Raw genomic sequence first — 22,943 nt, forward strand, 5'->3', positions numbered from 1 at the left:
ATGGATAGATTAAATTTGCTGTGGACGGGGGGGTTACAGAGTGTGTGTACGTTTTTTGGGGTGAAGAGAAAAATTGCATGGGGGGAGGGGGGCAGGAAAATGCTTGCTCAGGGTCCAAACAATATTAAAGACGGCATTTTCTTTCTGTCAAAAAAAAAAGACGGCCCTGATTAGTAGCCTTCCATCTCCACACTGGGCTTCAGTCTATGGTTCTTCTCTACCAACCCAAACCTGCCATGTTGTACTCCAACATTTTACAGGCTGACCAAGACCAATGCTGATTAAATAAGACTCAAACACAGTTCCTTAGATTTAATGTAAGCTTGGGGTGTATTTAAGGAAGTTCCATTTATTTCTTTGTATTTGTGTTTTTCTTTCCATTGTTTGTGGGTTTAGTTGTTATTTGTGTACAATCAATTACATTTATTTTACCTTTTTTGTCTGCTTTCTGATGGGGCCAATGAGGGTCCAGTGAAATTCACTTCTTTCATCTTCCTGTGATGGGGTGACAACACTGCTGCAATGCTTCAGAGCAGCGTTGTCGCCATTGTGTAGGTTGCACCTGTTTTTACAATGGGGGGTGAGTATATGTTGCATGGGGTATGGTTGTTAGCATTGTCACTGCTTATTAAAGTTTGTAGCTTGTCAATCAGCAGCTGAACACACCTAGCGCCACCCACTGCATTCTAGATAGACAGCACTGCTTCTGCTGCTCAAACCCTTTTACTGGGACTCGCAGTATCTGGGAAGGGGTGAAACACAAATGAAGGAGAATTCAGCCCACTCAGGATAGGTAAGGGATGTTTTCTTTTAATTATATGGGGCTTATGCATCATATAGCTACTTGATTTGGGACCTGTTTAGACAGTCACACAACAGCATTTAGATGTACTTTATTTTTGATTCTCATTGACTCCAATTAAGTTTTCTAAAATGGTAAAATGTTGCCAAAATCTCCAGATTTTCACCAAAAATTGCCATGTGGTCTCTCAGTTGCCAAATCCCCCATCACCTTTCAAGTGTTATGTGGTCTCTCAACTGCCACTTAGTCTTAATGGACTTGGAACCCAAAGGAATTTCAGCCAGTCGACTTCCTATTAAAAGTAAGACCAAACCAGTCTGCAAGACAAAATATCACCAAAATACCAAAGTAGAGTTTGTCTCTGTTATATTATAACACTTTATAAATTTGTTGCCAATATTCACAAGTATTTCTTTTTTTATCTTTTTGCAAAAAGAAAACAAAAATACCCCCAACAAATCAAGAAAAAAAGATGCCTTGGATTTCCAGTGATGAGCAATAAAGTGCCCCAACATAAAGGCAACTCCCGCCCCCTCCCTTCTCCCCAGCATGTAGGTGTGAAGAATGTGAAATCCCAGAATGCACTGCTTTGATGCACAGCTTGGAAGCTCTCGTTGGGACCGTTTCATTTTATTTCGGCCGCACATGTATCGGTTATGGATAAATGGATGGACGAAGAGACGCCAAGACAAAGACACACTTGGGGCAGGTTTTTCTTCTTTTTCTTTTTTGGATAACACCAGTAAGAACTCCCCTGGTGGTGGTTATTTTTTTGGAGAAGCTTAGAAGACAGTTATGGAGGCATCCTGGGAATTATAGACCCAAATTTAAAAACAAAAAAAAAATGAAAAATTGGGCAACAGAAGCTTGTTAAACTAACCTAAGCCCCTTTCAAACTCGGCACCAGTGCAAATCACAAACATTAACAGCCCGCAAGGATTGAGTCCATTCTCGTATCAGCATAATGCAATGAGTAGTAAGTGCGGGCCTGGGGGCTTGCAATCAGTGATAGGACCATGCAGACAGACAGCTAACATTCAGACAATACTCAAGGCCCTTGGCTCCCCTTCTTTTTTGTCTGTGAAAGGAGATAAGGGTCTGTAGAATACCCACAAGAATGTCACAGACACATTTGATGAATGACAGGCATATGAAACTAGAAGGGACTGTGCACTGTCCCTTAGTTATCCCAATGTTTTATCATATTTTATTTTCTACTTGCATACTTGCCCTGCTGTCCCTGAAATGGTGGTACAACATCTTTTAAACAACCCATCATCACCCATCTTTCCAATCCATAGCTGTGGTTCTCCATATCCATGACTATTTTCCAAACTTGTACACTTTCTTCCACCACACACTTGAGGTGTCCAAAAAACAATTTTGAGGGCCAGGAGATGGTGATACAAATGGGCATCCAATTTGTTGTAGAATGAATACCATGATCTCATATTGATTTATAAAGAAGACCTTATTGGACATCTACTGTACTTTTTTTTCCCACATCCATTCCATATTTTGCTCTGTTGTAGTTAGCATTATTTGACGTTCATCAATTTTGCAGAAATATGGTATAAAATCCACTCATACTCATTTATTGGTGTTGCCGTCGTTTGGTGAGAGGGTAAGGGACTGGAGGTAATGTACACAGTAACGGCGAATTAGACACAAGGTCAGGCAGGGGAGATGACTTTAGACGTTTTGGGCTTCTTTTTGAGAAAAATCCCTTCAAGAATGATAATGAGGTACGTAGGGCAACTACACTGAAACGTTTGCCCTTCCAGAGCTGAAGTGGCTTGCAAGTTGCTTCAGCGTTGCAAGGGGGGGTAAAATAGCAAATTATTAATGTCTCCTAAAACACTAATGAGGTTCATTTTGATTTGCAGTCACTCTCTTCCCTCTCTCCGCCCTCTAAAATTCTTCCATGTGTTTTGTAAGAGCACCTGGGTTCTAGACGTCTCCAAAGGTGAGCCCACCCAAAAAAGTTCCGTAGTCACTGAACGTCACTGATTAAATCCACCCAAAAGTGTCCTTTCGTTCATTAGAAGGCGTAGAAAGTCAATGACACGGTTTTCAAAAATGCATAATTTGTTCCCTCACAGTGTCGGATTCCTTCTAAAAAAATTATTTTTATGTTTTTGTTGATTTTTTTAATTTTTTGTCGATGTTCTTGTGTAATTGTATTTTTTATTTATTTTTTATTTCTTCCACTGCCCGTCTTGAAGATTAATTCTGGATATTCCTTCTTACATTAGATTGTACGTAAGAGGGAGACTAATGTGAGAGACAAGACACAGAGAAGAAGAGGAGATACAGAATACGTCACACCGTGGTTGGGGAAAAAGCCAGGTTCTGTAAGAGAGAAGAAAAATATATATATATATGAGAAAGTGGAAAAAAGGAACACATTAGAGATAACACACCGCACCAGATTTCAGAAAGTAAGAAGTTGAATTCCAGTTCACTTAACACGTCAGTTTGCCTGAAGGCTTTCTCGGCCTTGAAAGATGTACAGAATCAAAAAGAACCCAATTTGTATGATGTTTACTGTATATTTTAAGTGACTTGCCTCCATTTTTTTTCTATTTCTGATTTTCTCCGCTGTAAATGAAGGTTGTCTTTTCTCTTTGGTCTGTACAAACACATTAATCTGGATTTCCAGTTTTGGCTAGCAATGCGAAGACTAGACAATGTTACTCAGGATTGTCAGAAAAATTACAACACAGATGACTACAGATCAGTGAGTCTTCAAAGTGGACCTGAGTTCAAAAAGTAAAGATTTGCTATCTTATAGAAAAAACATCAACATCAATTGTGCCTGAGCAGTACCCTTAAATATTTATTTTCTATCAGTTGCTGGAGAATGTGTTTAACACTGAGACTGATTCATACAAGTTTAAAAAGAAGGTAGTGGGATTGTTTCCAGACACAGATGATAATATCTCACAATCCCATAATTTGGTTCTCTCAATTATTTCTTTTATAGATTCATACAAGTATTTTTTGCCTTGATGAAGTGGTCTCGTTAGGACCTTTAAAATGGGTTGTCACGTCATATTGACGGTTGGTGATTAAAAAAGTACTACTTTTTTTTTTTTTCCTGTGTCCCCTAGGGGCCCCTTTGTGTCCATGAGCTGCCAACCAGACCCCCTGTACACACCAAGAGCTCCACAAACCCAAGGTGGACTTCAATATTGGTGTTTCATGGATTTAGAAATCTTGTCTCTAATGGGCCGTACAGACGACCGAACATGTCTGCTGAAACTGGTCCGCGGACCAGTTTCAGCAGACATGTTCGGTCGTGTGTAGGTCCAAGCGTGCAGGATTCCAGCAAACATTTGCCCGCCGGGCCTTTTCCCAGCGGGCAAATATTTCTGGACTTGTTTTAAAACAGTCCGCTGGAATCCTGCCCGCTCGGACATGTTCGGTCGTCTGTACAGACCTACCGTACATGTCCGAGCGCCCGCCATCCCTCGCATGCGTCGAATGACTTTGACGCATGCGTGGAAGCATTTAACTGGCAGGGCCGCCCACGTCGCCGCGTCATCGTGTTTACGCGCGGATTTCTGTACGATGGTTAGTACAGCCATCGTACAGGAATCCCCAGGCAGACATGTACGGTGAAAACGGTCCGGCGGACCGGTTTCATCGTACATGTTTGCCCGTGTGTACACGGCCTAACTGCAGCTTCCAGTCCATCTAACAATGACAAGTGAAGGTCCTCTCAGTAGGCTGCTTAGGCCCTGTACTGCATGGTGAGATGTGTTGCTGGCTGCCCCAGCATTTTACCAAAATGCTACATTTGCATTTTCGGAAATTCACCTTCCAGCAGGACAATGACCCTCGTACACACGACCGGTTTTCCTGGCAGGAAAACTGCCATGAGAGCTTTTGGCTGGGAATCCCGGCCGTGTGTATGCTCCATCGCAGTTTTCCCAACAGGAAAACCGCTGGGATTCTGTTCTCTTTTTTCCCGCCGGGATTCCTAGCGGTTTTTAAGCCGACAGTTTCCCTATGGGGAAAGCCTGCGGTGGAGCATACACACGGCCGGGTTTCCCGACCAAAGCTCTCATGTCAGTTTTCCTGTCGGGAAACCCGGCCGTGTGTAGGGGGAAAAAGCTACCGAGCAGGTTCTCGGTTTTCCCCTCGGTTTTCCCGGTGGACTTTTTACCGCTGGGAAAACCGATTGTGTGTACAAGGCTCGAACATACAGCCAGATCTTCAATGGAACGATTTAGATCAAAGCATATTCATGTGTTAGTCAAAGTTCAGACCTAAATCACATTGAGAATCTGTGGCAAGACTTGAAAATTGATGTTCATAGATGCTCTCCATCCAATCTGGGATATTTTGCAAAAAAGAATAGGAAAAAATCACAGGTGTCAAACACAAGGCCTGCGGGCCGAATCCGGCCCTCCAGGCCATTTCACCTGGCCCTCGCACCTGTCCTGCAGCTCTGGTCCTCCTCCAGACCCCTACTTTCTGCTTTCAAGCAATGCATCCAGCTTCTTCCCAGCAACAGCATAAGGAAAGGGGGTGCACTGTGATGTAAGGGAGAGTGGGGGACTCAACTTCTGATGGTGGGGGGGGCTCTTGACATCTAATGTAAGGGGAGGGGATGCGCTGGACATCTAATCTTACAGATACAACCGGCCCTTTTGAGGACAATCATAATGCTGATGTGGCCCACGATGAAATTGAGTTTGACACCCCTGCTCTAGATGTACAAAGCTGGTAGAGACATCCCCAAAAAAACTTGCAGTTGCAATTGCAGTGAAAGGCGGTTCTACAAAGTATTGACTAGGGGGGCGCTATACGCCACACTTTCACATATTTATTTGTAAAATAAAAAATCAAGTATCATTTTCCTTCCACTTCACAATTATGTGCCACTTTGTGCTGATCTATCACATAAAATCCCAATAAAATACATTTACGTTTTGGTTGTAACATGACAAAATGTAGAAAATGTCATGGGGTATGAATACTTTTTCAAGGCATTGTATTGGTCTCTGTAAGCAACTAAGGGCCAGATTCACAGCAGTAATACGCCGGCGTATCTACTGATACGCCGGCGTATTTTCAAATTTGCCGCGTCGTATCTTGATTTGGGATCCTCAAACCAAGATACGACGGCTTTTGGCAAAGATCCGACAGGCGTACGGCTTCGTACGCCTTCGGACCGTAGGTGTAATTTTCCGGCGGCCTCTGGGTGGAGTTCGCGTCGTTTTCCAGCGTCGGGTATGCAAATGAGGTGTTTACGGCGATCCACGAAGGTACGCGCGTTCGTCGCATTCTCTTACGTCGGTTTTTCGCGTCGTAAAGTTAAGAGTGCTATTTAGATGGTGTAAAATTACACCATCCATGTTAAAGTATGGCCGTCGTTCCCGCGCCGAATTTTAATTTTTAATTTTTTTGCGTAAGACGTCCGGGAATACGAAAGTACGTTACGCACGTCGCCGTTCAAAAAACACGTCGGGGCGCCGTAATTTCACGCAAAGCACGGCGGGAAATTTTCAAACGGAGCATGCGCAGAACGTTCGCGCGGGAACGCGCCTAATTTAAATGGTACACGCCCCATTTGAATTAGGCGGGCTTGCGCCGGACAGATTTACGTTACGCCGCTGCAAGTTTACAGGCAAGTGCTTTGTGAATCAGGCACTTACGCCGAAAACTTGCGGCGGCGTAACGTAAAGGGGATACGTTACGCCGCCGTAATTATTCCTGAATCTGGCCCTAAATGTTTTCAGCAAATAATAAGAAAACTGTATTGATAGGAGTGTAGAACCCTTTTCTAAGATTCATAGGCAATTATTTTATATTTTGTGGACTACCAAAAGAATAAGGTTTTCAAAATGTTTATACTTTCGTTTTTTTTTTTTCCGTATAAAATAAAACTGAAACGCATACAAAACCACTCTGCATTCCCTTTTAATACCACAATTGTGCAATTAATTATGTTGTAACTACAGACAGCAGCAATAATATCTCACAAAACTTAACCAGATGTAAAATATATATTGTACCACAATCAATGTTAGCTCCATTACCACTCTGCATATGAAAAACAATTAGGAGTTATAATCTTACATTTCCATCTGTTTTTATTCCCTGCTCCGATATGCTCTCCGCAGTTAATAGACCATTTATCTCCGCACAAAACCGGCTTTCATTTAAAAGAATCTGCTGACCGCTTCTTGCTATGTGTCAGCGAGGCAAATATTTGATAGTAATTATCGGAATATTTAAAGGTTGCCAGATCGGTTCCCTTTCAAGCTGATGATTGGGCTGAGGCCATGTAATATTTTTTTTTTTATGTCGGTCATGGCACCACAAGTTGAGGGAAATTCCATTAAAACTTTGCATGATAGTGTCCAACAAAAAGCTCATTATTTCATTGTCAGGACTTCTGAATTCTATGTATTTATGTGAAAATTAATCTTTTCCATTGTCGCTGACGAAAAATTGAGTCTCATATTTAAAGTGTATGTCGAGCCTAAAACTTTCTTCTTTTTTTTTTTTAGTTTTTGGATAGAGCAGGGAAGGATTACTACTTCTGTTGGATTGTCACTTCTATCTTGGGCGCCATTATAAAGATTTGTCCTCACTTCCTGTCCTGCTGACAACAGTTTCACTAGACAGGAAGTGTGAGAAAATATGTAAAAGAGAAAAAGCTGAAAAAAGCTTTCAGGTTTCTTGTCTGGAAATCTGGGCAGAATCTCGACGAGAAAAAATAGAGAACCTGCTCTCTGATTTCTCGTCGGGAGTCTCAATTTTCTCGTCCTGATTCTCGTCGTAAAACCAGCTGGTTTACGACAAGAAAAACATTCGTGTGTATGCTTTTCCAAGTCTTAAAAACCTGCGCATGGTCAGAATCAAGTATGAGACGGGAGCGCACCTTCTGGTAAAACGAGTATTCGTAATGGAGATAGCACATTTGTCACGCTGTAACAGACTGAAAGGCGCGAATCGTCTTTCACTCTGGGAAAACCCTGGGAACCAATCACCCAGTCCCTGAGATCCCTCCATTGGCTGCCCATAAAGGACCGAGTTGCTTTCAAGGCCTTATGCCTAATGCACAAATGTGTACACGGAAGCGCGCCCTTATATTTAAGTGAGAAAATAAAACAACAAAACCCAAATCGAGTTCTTAGATCAACTAACCAAAAATTATTACAAATTCCCAAAGTCTGATATAAAACCAAAGGAGAACGTAGTTTTTCAGTTCAAGGACCTCGACTATGGAACGCTTTACCAACTAATATCCGAATGGAAATTGATCACCTGGCCTTCAGAAAAAAACTAAGGGCCAGATTCACGTAGGTAAGCGGCGGCTTAACGTATCGTAGATACGTTACACCGCCGCAAGTTTTCATCGCAAGTGTCTGATTCACCAAGCACTTGCGATGAAAACCTACGCCGGCGGCCTCCGGCGCAAGGCGGGCCAATTCAAATGGGCGTGTGCCATTTAAATTAGGCGCGCTCCCGCGCCGGACCTACTGCGCAGGCTCAGTTTCGCAATTCCCATCGTGCTTTGCGTGCCGTGACGTCATTTTATCGAACAGTGACGCGCGTAGCGTAATTCCGTATTCCCGGACAGCTTACGCAAATGACGTTCATTTTTAAATTTCGACGCGGGAACGACGGCCATACTTTAGACAGCAATACGTTTGCTGACTAAAGTTAGGGCACCCAAAACGACGACTAACTTTGCGACGGGAAACTAGACTAGCGGCGACGTAGCGAACGCGAAAATCCGTCATGGATCGCTGAAACTCCTAATTTGCATACCCGACAATGGTTTACGACGCAAACTCCCCCCCAGCGGCGGCCGCGGTACTGCATCCTAAGATCCGACAGTGTAAAACAATTACACCTGTCGGATCTTATGGATATCTATGCGTAACTGATTCTATGAATCAGGCGCATAGATAGAACAACAGATACGACGGCGTATCAGGAGATATCCCTTTTGTGAATCTGGCCCTAAAGACCCATCTATTCTGAGGGTCAAACTGAAGGAAAATGGATGCCAAGCGTCTTGAGGCGATTCAGTTCGCATTCGTAGCGCTATATAAGTAATTCACTCAAGCACTCACCAAACTTTTACTAACGCGCGGTAACACAAGATTAGCAAAAGCCGCCCCAAGGGTGGCGCCAGTGGAATCAAACTTCCCCTTTATAGTGCCGTCACACGTGTTGTACGTCACCACGTTTGACAATGACAAACTTTTGTCTCAAGAGTGTGTATGCAAGGAAAGCTATATAAGAATCCCGTCAAGCTTGACAAGAATCCTGTCGAGAAAAACGTTGTTTTGCTTACGACGGGATTCTTGGCCGTGTGTACAGGGCATTTAAGTCTTCTACTCTGCTAAAGAAATGCATTTCTTTTTGTTTGTGTTGCTGTTTGCAGAGTTCCCCTCACTTCCTGTCTGGTCAGCAGGACAGGGAATGAGGAACATCTCTCTAAGGCCCCGTAAACACGGTCGGACAAAACCGATGAGAATGGACTGAGGTTCAGTTTCATCAGTCCAAACCGACCGTGTGTATAGCCAATCAGTCTGTTTTCCTTCGGTCCAAAATTTTAAAACATTCTTCAAAACCGAACCGATGGAGCGCTGCCCGATCGGTCCAAACCGATGGTTAGTATAGAAAAGCATTGGTTCAAAACCTGCGCATGCTCAGAATCAAGTCGACGCATGCTTGGAAGCATTGAACTTCGTTTTTTTCAGCACGTCGTGTGTTTTACATCACCGCGTTCTGACCCGATTGGATTTTGAACTGATGGTGTGTACGCCCACCATGGTCCGTCGGACCATTCTCATGGGTTTTGTCCGACCGTGTGTACAAGGCCTAATGGGGCCCTGGATGGTAGTAAAAATCTGACAGGGGTTCTAATCCTTCTACACTATATCCAAAGGTAAGCAAAAAAGTTAAAAATAACAAACATGTCATACTTACCTGCTCTGTGTAATGGGAACCAAGTACGCCCATGTGCCTGCCCGTGCCCTTGTGTCGACGTATATCGTTGTGCGCTGGTCGGCAAGCGGTTAAATAATGTATTATATTTTTTTAAATGTTATTTTTTTAACGTAATTACATCCTATCGGACAGGTCTGTACAACGATAAAAGATTTGTAGACTCCTCATCATTACACCTACCATATGGTTAAAATGATGTGGACACCCGTCGAAATGACTGAGTTTCCAGTGAAGGGTACTGTTAATGCTACATTAAACAGATATATTTGTCAATTGAGCGTCTTCAACTTTGCGGCAACAGTTTAGAAGAGGTTATTTTCTGTTCCAGCATGACTGTGTCCTATGTAGAAAGCCAGCACCATAAAGACATGGTTTGATGTGTTTGGTGTGGTTTGATGTGTTTGGTGTGGAGGAACTCAACGTGGCCTTCGCAGAGCCCTGACCTCAACTCTACTGAACACCTTTGGGATAAATCGGAACACCAACTGTGAGCGAGGTCTTTTCATCCAACATCAGAACCTTGACCTCAACCCTTACTGAACACTTTTGGTATGGGATGAATTAGAATGGAAATTGTGAGCTTGGTCTGCTCATCCAACATCGGAACCTTAACTCTATTGCACACCTTTGGGATGAATTGGAATGCCAATCGCGAGCCAGGTCTTTTCATCCAACATCAGAAGAAGAAAAAAAAAATTGCGCTAGTCAATATGTATTGCTTATAGTGTTATGACATACTAAAAGTAAAACATAATAAAGTGCAATGTGCAAAAAAAATTGAAAATAGTAAAATCACTGAATGAATAAAAAAGTCGTTCAATATAATAACGTAAGTCCCAATAAAGATGAAATGAGTGTGTATTCCACCACCAAGTAATTAGTTTGAAGTCTTCTATGGCACACTGCGTGTGTTAATCAAGGACTCTTAATAGATAATAGGGACCGCCTTTCGCTAGGATGGTCAAGCAAGCAAACAGAATAACATCTGCAGGGTAATAAATCTTGCCCCCCAAGAGTCAATGCGGAAATTGAAGTCAATGCGTAAATTATTTTCGTTTCCATTGACTTCTATGGATAAACTCGCTTTGATATGCGAGTGCTTTGGATTACGAGCATTCTCCTGGAACGGATTATGTTCTTAACCTGAGGTTCCACTGTACATGGAATGGGGCTCCTAGCAATTTCCTTAAAGGGCTCTGGTATTTTTCTAATTTCCATCTCAAAGGCAATTAATACACCCAGTGATGGAGAAATACTAAGTGCATTCACAGCAATTGAATTGAAATAAAATAAATAAATCCAATTGTACAATGGTAAACAAGTTACAGTATATATTCTTTAATTTTGCCGTTTTACTGCAGTTTAGTCAGACAGTTCTAGGCCCTCTAGACTTAAGGGACCACAGAACAGTCTGCTACAGCAATAGTTCCACAAATTCAGGATACAAATATGGAAGACTTGTTCTTATAGGTGAAGGGCAGTTCAAATCTCCCCCTTTTTCCCATACAATCCTAATGGCCATTGAGACATCCCAAAATTCAATCAGAAGTAATGGTGCTCCTGGGTGCTCACTGAGTGCATATATATAAGCAGGGCCATCTTTAAAAAAGATTGGACCCTGGGCAAAAAATAGAAGTCATTTTCGGCCGCTCGCCCCGCTTCTCAACTCGCTGGCTGCATGGCAGAAGAGGTAAGAAGTCAACACCCCCCGCTTCTCACTTTAATGTAAGATGTCATTTCCGACAGCAGAACACCCCCTCCCCCCGCTTCTCAAGTTTAATGTGACATGTCATTTTGCTTAGGGCCCCAGGGAGGTCAGGATCGGCACTGCCTCAAGGGACAAGATCATTTAAACTGGGATGGTTGGCAAGCATGAGGCAGCTGCTTTAGGCCCCACAACAATGACAGGGCCCAGGGCAGCTTCCCCTTTTGCCCTGCCTTAAAGACGGCCCTGTATAGAAAGATGATCCGTACATCAATAGTTAGTCTTAAAAAATCTTCACCTTTATTCAAGAACCACAGTACACAACCGCAGATAATATGCGTTTCAGCCTATGAGGCCTTAGTTTACCACAGTGATGGGTCAACAGTAATATTGGGGCAGTAGGAAATAGGCAAGCTTTGACACTACCCAGAAGTGTTGGCGCTTTGTATATTCAGCTCAGGAAAGAAATCTGCTGCAGATCTGTGCTGGCACTTTTTAAGAATTGTGGCCTAGATTCACAGCGGAGATACGACGGAGTATCTCAGATACTCCGTCGTATCTCTCAGAGTATCTATGCGACTGGTTCATAGAATCAGTTACGCATAGATATCCCTAAGATCCGACAGGTGTAATTGTTTTACACTGTCAGATCTTAGGATGCAGTACCGCGGCCGCCGCTGGGGGGGAGTTTGCGTTGTAAACCAGCGTATGCAAATTAGCAGTTACGGCGGATCCACGACGGATTTTCGCTTTTGCTACGTCGTCCGTAGTCAAGTTTCCCGTCGCAATTTTAGTCGTTATTTGACCTGCCCTAACTTTACACAGCAATCGTATTGCTGTATAAAGTATGGCCGTCGTTCCCGCGTCGAAATTTAAAAATTAACGTAGTTTCCGTAAGCCGTTCCGGGAGTACGGAATAACGCTACGCGCGTCGCCGTTCGAAAAAATGACGTCACTGCGCGCAAAGCACGTCGGGAATTCCGAAACGGAGCATGCGCGGTAGGTCCGGCGCGGGAGCGTGCCTAATTTAAATGTTACCCGCCCATTCGATTTGGACCGCCTTGCGCCGGACGTATTTACGATACACCGCCGCAAGTTTCCAGGTAAGTGCTTTGTGGATCGGGCACTAAAACTGAAAACTTGCGGCTGTGTAATGTAAATGGCTTACGTTACACCGGCGCTATTGTACCTGAATCTGGGCCAGAATACCTTCTCCCAGGTTTTTTTTTCTTTTTTTAATGGCGGTACTTTAAGAAATAAAAAGTTACAGCTTACATATTTATGGAGAAAACAGCAAGAAGCAAATCGCTTGATAAAAATAGAATTATTTGTCAGCGTTTCTCAGGTTGGCCTCTAAAACTCCGTCAATGGTGACTGCATTTGCTTGGCAGTCTAACAAAGTGCTAAACAAGCATCACAATCCCATAGAATATCCAGTACGGGGACAGATAAAGGGCCCTTTCAGGGAAATCGGAACAAAAACAACAGCAGCGCTTTAAAGAGGATTGTGGGAATCTGATTAGAGCTGTGAAGCGTGCACTGGGGCTGATAGTCGTTCCCCAGAAAGTCTCCGGCTAGATGTGGAAAACTAGCTTGTTTTCTTCCCTGCAAGGTAATTAAGGAAGCAATTATTAAAGTTTTGCAGTCTTGGGACTTAACCTCAAAGGAAACCTCGGCCGTTGGCTTGCCTGGAAAGATAGATATCGATGACATTATTTTTTATAGAGACCAAAAAAAATAGAAAAACAAAGAGCAGACAAAGACCTTAAAAAACCTTCTGTGGCGGCAGATGCGGCACCTTGCTTCTCTGCGTCTGTGACAATAATTTTAAGCAATAAAAAAAAAAGAAAACAGAAATGACAATCCACAACAAGCCTGGAGGCTGAAGTGAAGAGGACTGAGATTGCGGAGGCATCTGCGGCAGACATACTGTTGGAGACTTCACTGCTTGTTACAAAGATGTCAGACGCGCACTTTGTACGCCCTGGGAGCCGCGCGGCGCGGGCTGCTTCGCAGCAGATACAGCTCAAATTTTTTTTTCTTCCTATTGTTGCATGATAATCTGCGGAGGCAAAAGGGTGCTCAGGAGTAAATTGGATAAAGTTAATTTGAAAGTGCTGGGAAGTTGGGTCATCCTCGAGTTTCGAAGGCGGGGAGGCGGAATGTGCGCTAGATAAAAACGTGAAGCAGAGGGCGCTTTCTAGACTACGCCGACAAGTCAGCAGATGGCTGGGTATACAAAGATAGGCGCACCGGGGCACCGTGTCAAACACATTTCTCAGTTTTAGGCTAAGATATCTGAACAGACGGAAAAATTATGTTTCACGGCTGGTGTGTCTCAGCGCTATTGTTTCATGAAACACCTTCTGATGTGTTCAAGTAAAAAACAAAAATTGACAACATATCTTCTTTTTTACAAATAAAAATAATTCATGCGAATATTTCACATTTACAGCTTGTTGCCAGAAGGTGGAAAGGCCTAGACAAGAGTCCAATGCGGAAAATTGAATGGATGTATGGCCTCCCCATAAATGGTGCCAGGCTAGAAGGTGGAGAGACCTAGACAATAGGTCAAGTGTTCTGGAGACTCTTAACAACTGTTGTACTAAATCAAACATGAACACCAGGAGAGAACAGATTACAGAGGCAGCTGAATGTTTTACAGAAGGGACACACCTTGGGAAATGTAATAAATGTATGGCCTCCCCATAAATGGTGCGTAGAAAGAAATCTCCCTGCAGCCGCACTTTGAAACAATCCTATTAGCCGACAGTGTAAGGAAACCTCAGCCTGAGTCCCAACCAGGCCATGCCCATATTGCGTTTCGCTCTGCCCCTCAGAGCTTAATCATGGGGATCATGGTCCCCATGATGAAGCTCCAAGGGGGGAGCCAAATGCGTTGGGGGTGTGGACTGGTTGGTGCCCAGGCTGAGTTTTCCATACACTCACGACTAATGGGATTGTTTTGACGCACAGCTATGGGGGGATCTCTTTCTATACACAGTGGCGGTTGGAGCCAGGACGAGCTCCCTCCCAAGACGGCATTCACAGCAGTGGACCCTTTGCCCCCTGGGCAAAGTAAAACACTGGGGCCCCTACCAGCCTGCCCCAATTTGCACACCTATTCTGAAGAATTATAATATTAATAGTTGATAGAATTAAACATATATTGATTAGTACTTTCAATAAAATCAATTTTAAACAATGAGAACACATGCCATAAATCAAAGACTAATCAACACAAGGGACACAGTACAGAGGGAGGCAGAAAGGCACAGTACAGAGTAGATCAAGAGGGCACAGTACTGGTTCCGGGACGCTTTCCAGGACTCGGCCATCCTGGGACAGCTTAGAAAAAAGCATGACTGTCCCAACAAATTGGGACAGTTGGCAAGTATGATGTAATGCAAGATTATCATGGGGCTCCCATGCACCTGGGGCCACTGGGCAGTGCCCAGGGGTGCCCATGCATTAAGATGGCCATGCCCCTGATGATGCACGGTAGCGCATGCACATCTCTTGCAGACTGCTCGAAACCCTAATGTTATCCAATGCAACGCTAGTAGGAAGCTGTGTGAATGTGTTAAATAGTGAATGTAGTGATTGGGCGTGGGAGGAAAGTAGAAGAATAGAGTGAAGATCTGCTTTAAGCAATCAGTAAAAAGATGTACCTTTAGCGTGAGTATCCTGATTAAAAGGTGTGGAGCTCCTCCCCACATATGAAAGGGCCTAGACATTCTGGCCCGGATTCACAAAGCACTTACGCCGACGTATCTTGAGATACGCCGCGTAAGTCTAACTATGCGCCGTCGTATCTATGCGCCGTGCCCACAATCTGAGATACGCCTAAAAATAGGCTTCCTACGACCGACGTAACTTGCCTACGCCACTGTATCGTGGGCGCATATTTACGCTGGGCGCATTTGCCGCTCCTATTGATTTGCTATGCACATATACAAATGAGGGAGATACGTCGATTCACGAAAGTACTTGCGCCCGGCGCATAATATACGCGGTTTGCGTAAGTCGTACGTCCGGCGTAAAGTTATTCCCCATGCAGAGGTATGGACAAGGGAACACAGCCGTCGTATTTTACGTCGTTTACGTTTGTATGTGAATAGGGCTCGGCGTAGGTTACGTTCACGTCGTAGGCAGTGATCTGTCGTATCTTAGGGAGTAGTTCCGACGTGATTCTGAGCATGCGCACTGGAATACGTCCACGGGACAGCGCATGCGCTGTTCGTTTTAGGTACTTGTATGGCACTCGGCCCATCATTTGCATGGGGTCACGCCTCATTAGTATGGCTCACGCCCACTTCCACCTACGACGGCTTACGCCGAGGGAACCCAGCGCAGTTTGGGAGGCAAGTGCTTTGAGAATTCGGTGCTTGCCTCTCTGCGCGATGTCGGCGTAGTGTATATTGGATACGCTACGCCGGCCAAAATATGCGCCAATGTATGTGAATCCGGGCCCCCTCTGTTTTTCTAAGCTCGAAGGTGGAGTTTGATATATTCAGAGGCATATCTGGCCCACTACTGTCTGATCACGGGATTAGCCAGATGAAGTCATGCCGAAACGCAATGCGCCTATTATGTGTGCAGTGTGTTGCGGTGCCATTCATCACAGCCCAATGCACACAACACACCACAACACATTACTGTTTATAGTTAATGGGCTTCCTGCAACGCACATGGAAATGTACCATAACATACAATGACGCATGTACAATAATGCACCGCAATGGAGGGCTTAAGTCTGAATGGCCCCTCTGTGTTTTGGCCATTACAGTGCAGTATCTGTGAGCGATCACCACTGTGTGCAAGTCTTGCTGCAGCAAAAGCTCCTTGCTCAAACCCCTATCCAATATGCCCTCACGCCGTCACGGAGTCAGAACTGCTCATTTATTTTTAATATGTGTGAGTCAGAGGTCGCTGGTGCTGTCATAATAAGAGATTACAGAATATGAACAGAGAGTCGGTAAAAAGATGACACGCTGTCCCTGAGATGCGGTACAAAGAGACAATACAATATCTGCAACAGCACTTAAGCTAAATTAGCTTTCTAAGGTCAGCCTAGGTAGTGTTTATTGGAAAAGCAGCAAAAAAAGGTTCAAGATGCTTTATATGAGATAAGTGACTTATGAAAGCTCCGCTATTCTTGTCTGCCAGCCTTCCAAGAACTACCATCAGACAGAAAATGTCTGAATTGAGAAAGACGACACTACCATACAGAATAGGCCATTTGGGGGAGTTCGGCGACACGCTGATTGCATTACTCTGCCTGGCTGCTTTATTTCCATAGAGTGCACATTTTGTGTTGTTATTGTAGGGTTTTACTTAAATTGATTTTCTTAAATGCCTTTCACATTTTTACACTTGCATATTTTTAATATTTTGTTAAAAAATTAAGTTTGCAGATTTGCCACTAGATGGAGCCATGGCTCATAGAAATTGCTGTCTCTCCTTTAAATTGAGCCTTTCTCTTGTCTTCAGCTTCCCTCTTTCCAGAAGTTCATACTCACCTTTCCTTGCACCCGCACTGCTCTTTTTGGTCGCTGGGTTCAAGGAAAGTAAGCCCAAGTAGACTATAAACCAACATGGCGAAAGTTACACTTCCTTTGGTTACTTTCCTGGCACCATTTAACGGCACCAAGATCTGCCAAAATCAGCTGGACTAGGAAAAGATGTTTTAATATGTTTGGGTACGATAACTAAAATTGGCTTGATTGAGCAAAGATTCTCTAACTTGTATGGGTACCATTATCAGCTGGATTGGGCAAAGATATTCTAGAATGTTTGGGTATCATCACAAAATCAACCAAAATTGGTTAGATTGGGCAAAGATTTTCTAATATGTACGGGTACCATTATCAAGATTGGCCAAAATCATCTGGATTGGGAAAATATCTTTATATTCTGTATGGGTATCATTACCGAAATTGGGTAGATTGGGCAAATATTCTTTAATACATATGGGTACCATTATCAGGATTTGCCAAAATCTGCTGGATTTGGCAAAGATCTAATATGCGTGGGTGCCATTACCAAAATCAGCCAAAATTGACAAGATTGGGCAAAGATTTTCTAACACACATGTACACCATTATCAAAATTGGGCAAAATCAGCTCGATTGGGAAAATATCGTTTTAGTCTGTATGGGTATCATTACCAAAATTAGCTAGATTGGGCAAATATTCTTTAATATTTATGGGTAGCATAATCAAGATTTGCCAAAAACAGCTGGATTGGGCAAAGATCAAATATGTTTGGGTGCCATTACCAAAATCAGCCAAAACTGCCTAGATCAAGCTAAGATTTTCTAATAAGTATGCATACCATTATCAATATATGCCAAAATCAGCTGGATTGGGCGAAGATCTTCTATTATGAATGGGTACCATTACCAAAATTTGCTAAATTTGGAAAAGATTCTCTAATATGTATGGGTGCCATTATGAAGATCTGACAAAATCAGCTAGATTGGGCAAAGAACTTCTAATATGTTTAAATGTCATTGCTAAAATCAGCCAAAACTGACTAGATCAAGCTAAGATTCTCTATTGCCTCGTTTCCACTGAACGGAACGGTTCGGGTCAGTAAATTTGGAACGGTTAGAATGGACCGGTCTATTCTCATGAGCGTTTCCACTGCAAATCGGACCGTCAGGGACCATACAGGATTTAGAAAAAATGCCTAGCGCGTCCACCAATCAGTGGAATGTTTTGCATCTCCGCCCTAATGGATCCGTTCCATTTTCTATGGCCCCACATCTGAAGCAGGACCCAGAATGGTCCGGTACGGTTCGGTTTTATGGCACACTTTCATAATGGAAACACCCAAAATAGCGTACCGAACCGATCCGCTCAGTGGAAACGAGGCATAATATTATGTATGGGTACCATTATCAAGATATGCCAATGGATTGGGCAAAGATCTTCTAATATGTTTGGGTGCCATTACTAAAATTGGCCACAATTGGCTAGATTGGGCAAACATACTCTAATGCAGGGGTCTTCCAACTATGGCCCTCCAGTTGTTCGGGAATTACAATTCCCATCATGCCTAGTCATGTCTGTGAATTTCAGAGTTTTACAATGCCTCAATGGGACTTGTAGTTCAGCAAAAATTGGAGGGCCGTAGTTTGAAGATCCCTGCTCTAATGTATGGGTGCCATTATCAAAATCTGCCCAAATTAGCTGGATTGCTAGATTTGGCAAATATTCTTTACTAGGTATGGGCACCATTATAAAGATCAGATGGATTGGGCAAGGTTCTTCTAATATGTATGGGTACCATTACCAAAATTGGCTAGATTTGAGCAAACATATGTATGGGTACCATTATAAAGATCTGCCATAATCAAGCAGAATTGGCAAGGATCTTATAATATGTTTGGGTACCATTAACAAAATTGGCCAAAATTGGCTAGATTGGGCAAAGATACTCTAATGCAGGTGTAGGTATCCTCGGCACTCTAGCTGTGGTGAAACTATAAAATACCATCATGCCTCTGCCTTTAGGGGTCATGCCTGTGATTGTCAGGATCTTGCAATGTCTCATGGGATTTGTAGTTTCAAAACAGCTGAAGGGCCAAGGTTGCCCACCCCTGGTCTAATGTATGGGTACCATTATCAAGATCTGCCCAAATCAGCTGGATTAGGCAAAGATCTTCTACTATGTATGGATACCATTACCAAAATTGGATAGATTTAGGCAAAGATTCTATAATACATTATGTATGGGTGCCATTATAAAGATCTGTCAAAATCAGCTGGCTTGGGCAAAGATCCTCAACTATGTATGGGTGCAATTAAAAGAATTGGCCAAAAATGGATAGATTTGGCAAACATTCTTTTATATGTATGGGCACCATTATAATGATCTGCCTAGATCAGCTGGATTGGGCAACGTTCTTCTAATATGTACGGGTACCATTACCAAAATTGGTTAGATTTGGTCAAACATATATATGGGTACCATTATAAAAATCTGCCTAAATCAGCTGGATTGGGCAAAGATCTTCTAAGAAGTATGGGTACAATTACCAAAATTGGCCAGATCAGGCCAAGATTCTCTAATATGTATGGGTACCATTACCAGAATTGGCCAAAAATGCCTAGATTTGGCAAAGATCCTTCAAGATGTATGGGCACCATTATAAAGATCTGCCTAGATCAGCTGGATTGGGCAACGTTCTTCTAATATGTATGGGTACCATTACCAAAATTGTATAGATTTGGTCAAACATATATATGGGTACCATTATAAAAATCTGCATAAATCAGCTGGATTGGGCAAAGATCTTCTAAAATGTATGGGTACAATTACCAAAATTGGCCAGATCGGGCCAAGATTCTCTAATATGTATGGGTACCATTACCAGAATTGGCCAAAAATGGCTAGATTTGGCAAAGATCCTTCAATATGTATGGGCACCATTATAAAGATCTGCCTAGATCAGCTGGATTGGGCAACATTCTTCTAATATGTACGGGTACCATTACCAAAATTGGTTAGATTTGGTCAAACATATATATGTGTAACATTATAAAAATCTGCCTAAATCAGCTGGATTGGGCAAAGATCTTCTAAGAAGTATGGGTAAAATTACCAAAATTGGCAAGATTGGGCTAATATTATCTAATATGTATGGGTACCGTTACCAATTCCCCACCCTCCAAGTCAGGCTCTACCCTTCATAGTGCATCTCTTCCTGGTAGACCGCCATAGGCACAATCAGCCAGTTGGAATGATTACTGCTTTCTCTCTGTTGATAAGTGTAATTAGGTAAACACAAACCAAAAATAAAGCAAATCAAGGGGGAACAGAAGAAGCAGGATGATCTGAGAGCAATTATCTACTGAACGCCTTATCGCTTTCCCGAGAACAAATATTGTCTAGAAGCCATCTTTGTGGGGACTAAGCGAAGGAGATTAATAAAGATAAAGTGGCATTTTAATAAGAAATGCAAAGTGGTTATTGTGTACAAAGTTGCTGAGATGGCGCAGAACTTGTTTTCATTAGCGGGCTGAAACAAGTAACATGTTTAAAGGAAATGTGCGGTTCTTAGGAAACAATTCTTAAAATAAACCTATCATTCCTCATTTGTGTATTTATTGAATATACTTGGGGGCAGCCATGTTTGCTTATTACATATGCAGATGCTGCTTCCTGCTTAGTAGTGCTGCAAAGTGTTTGTGTTTTATTGTTCTGCTCTCAGCGGGAAACACTGATTGAAAACAATGCAGCAAAGATTTCATTTTACATGTAGCCACTAAAGCAGGCCATAATTCATGTGATTGTCTTTCCTGCAATGGGTTGAAAATCACTTGATTCCCACATCAAAACAGTCAGTGTTGATGGGGGAATGTCTCTCGTGAAACTATTGTGTTCTCCCAGCGGGGGTGTAGGGAGCCATGTCTGCTGGGAGAGCACATTGATTACTGCTAGCGGCTATATCCACTGGCAATAATGGCAAGCTAAAAACATGCTGACATGCTGGTTGTACCCAGGTCAAAGAATCAACTTGAGCACTGTACAATCAGTCTGGCCATAGATGGATCCAATCTTGGCCTGCTGAATAGAGATGGGCCAAACACCCCCCTGTTTGGTTCACACCAGAACAACCGTACAGGGGAAATGTTCAGACCGGAGCCGTGAACTCCATTGAAGTCTACGGTTCGCACCAGAACTCCCATACAGGGGAAATGTTCAGACCCAATCCATTAACTCCATTAAAGTCTACGGTTCGCACTAGAACTCCCGTACATGGGAAATGTTCAGATCCAATCCATTAACTCCATTGAAGTCTACGGTTCGCACTAGAACTCCCATACAGGTGAAATGTTCAGACCCAATCCATTAACTCCATTAAAGTCTACGGTTCGCACTAGAACTCCCGTACATGGGAAATGTTCAGATCCAATCCATTAACTCCATTGAAGTCTACGGTTCGCACTAGAACTCCCATACAGGGGAAATGTTCAGACCCAATCCATTAACTCCATTGAAGTCTACGGTTCGCACTAGAACTCCCGCACAGGGGAAATGTTCAGACCCAATCCATTAACAACATTGAAGTCTACGGTTCGCACTAGAACTCCCGTACAGGGGAAATGTTCAGACCCAATCCATTAACTCTATTGAAGTCTACGGTTCGCACTAGAACTCCCGTACAGGGGAAATGTTCAGACCCAATCCATTAACTCTATTGAAGTCTACGGTTCGCACTAGAACTCCCGTACAGGAGAAATGTTCAGACCCGAGCCGTGAACTCCATTGAAGTCTATGGAAGGTGAACATGAAAAATCAAAAGTCCCCATTTTGAAGGCTTATAAAAGTTATTGGCCATAAAATAGGTATGGGGGTCTGGGTAATGCCCTGGGGGACATGTACCAATGCACAATTAAAAAAAAAAAAACAATAGTTTTAAAGGAGCAGTGACTTTAATGATGCTTAAAGTGAAACAATAAAAATGAAAAATTAAGGGGACCCCCTGCCTGGGGGTCCCCTTAAGCCCTGTACACACGATCGGTTTGTCCGCAGAAAAGTTTTCATCGGACAAACCAATCGTGTGTGGGCCCCATCAGTTTTATTTCCATCGGTGTAAAAAAATAGAACATGTTTTAAATTTTTCCTATGGATAAAAAAACAATAGAAAAATCCGATCATCTGTATGGAACTCCATCGGTCAAAAATCCAAGCATGCTCAGAATCAAGTCGACGCATGCTTAGAAGCATTGAACTTTTTTTTTTTCGGCTCGTCGTAGTGTTGTACGTCACCACGTTTGGACACAATCGGATTTTTGAGTGATGGTGTGTAGGCAAGACTGATGAAAGTCAGCTTCATCGGATATCCGACGAAAAAATCCATCGGATTAGATTCCATCAGATATCCAATCGTGTGTACAGGGCTTAAGTCTGCCTGTAAAGTGTATAGAACCTGCTGCAGCAAAACTGAAATTTCTAAAGAAAAATTTCACATTTAAATTGAAAAAGCAGCATGCCCCCCCCCCCATAGTCCATACCATACGCCCATTTTAGTCATATTTTAGTCATCTGAATAGTTTTAGTTTTAGTCATTTTTTAATCTCTGGTAGATTTTAGTTGACTAAAATCGAATGCCTTTAGTTAAATTGTAATGCATTATTTAAGCATTTCTCTAGAACAGCTATCCACGGCTTCCATGGCTATCACCCCTCAGCAGGGGGGGGGGGGGTTGAAGCACCTGATGTTACAACAATGAATGAATATTCGCTGTTGCAACACTGATCCTCCTCCTGGCCAATCGGGAAGCTGGTCTGATACCCGTCACCCGATTAGCTGAAAGGACAGGTAATCCTATTGCACGCCTAGGAGGAGGGGAGGAGATGCACGGTGGAAGCAAGGAGGAGAAGACACAGGAGTCCTTGCCCGATGCTCGCCACAGCCTGATATCTGCCGATACCTCCATC

At 43.0% G+C, this 22,943-nt stretch overlaps 1 protein-coding gene across 1 annotated transcript in view; it reads right to left on the bottom strand.

The window, feature by feature from the left end:
* Positions 1 to 878: 878 nt before the first annotated feature.
* Positions 879 to 22,943, bottom strand: part of IGLON5 (IgLON family member 5) — a 509,821-nt gene continuing 487,756 nt past the window's right edge. The window contains exon 8 of the mRNA XM_040327264.1: positions 879 to 3,154. Within this exon, the coding sequence (XP_040183198.1) occupies positions 3,054 to 3,154 (101 nt within the window). The 3' untranslated portion in view covers positions 879 to 3,053. The remainder of the gene's footprint in view (positions 3,155 to 22,943) is intronic.

Source organism: Rana temporaria, chromosome 10 (assembly GCF_905171775.1).
Source record: "Rana temporaria chromosome 10, aRanTem1.1, whole genome shotgun sequence".
NCBI lineage: Eukaryota > Metazoa > Chordata > Amphibia > Anura > Ranidae > Rana > Rana temporaria.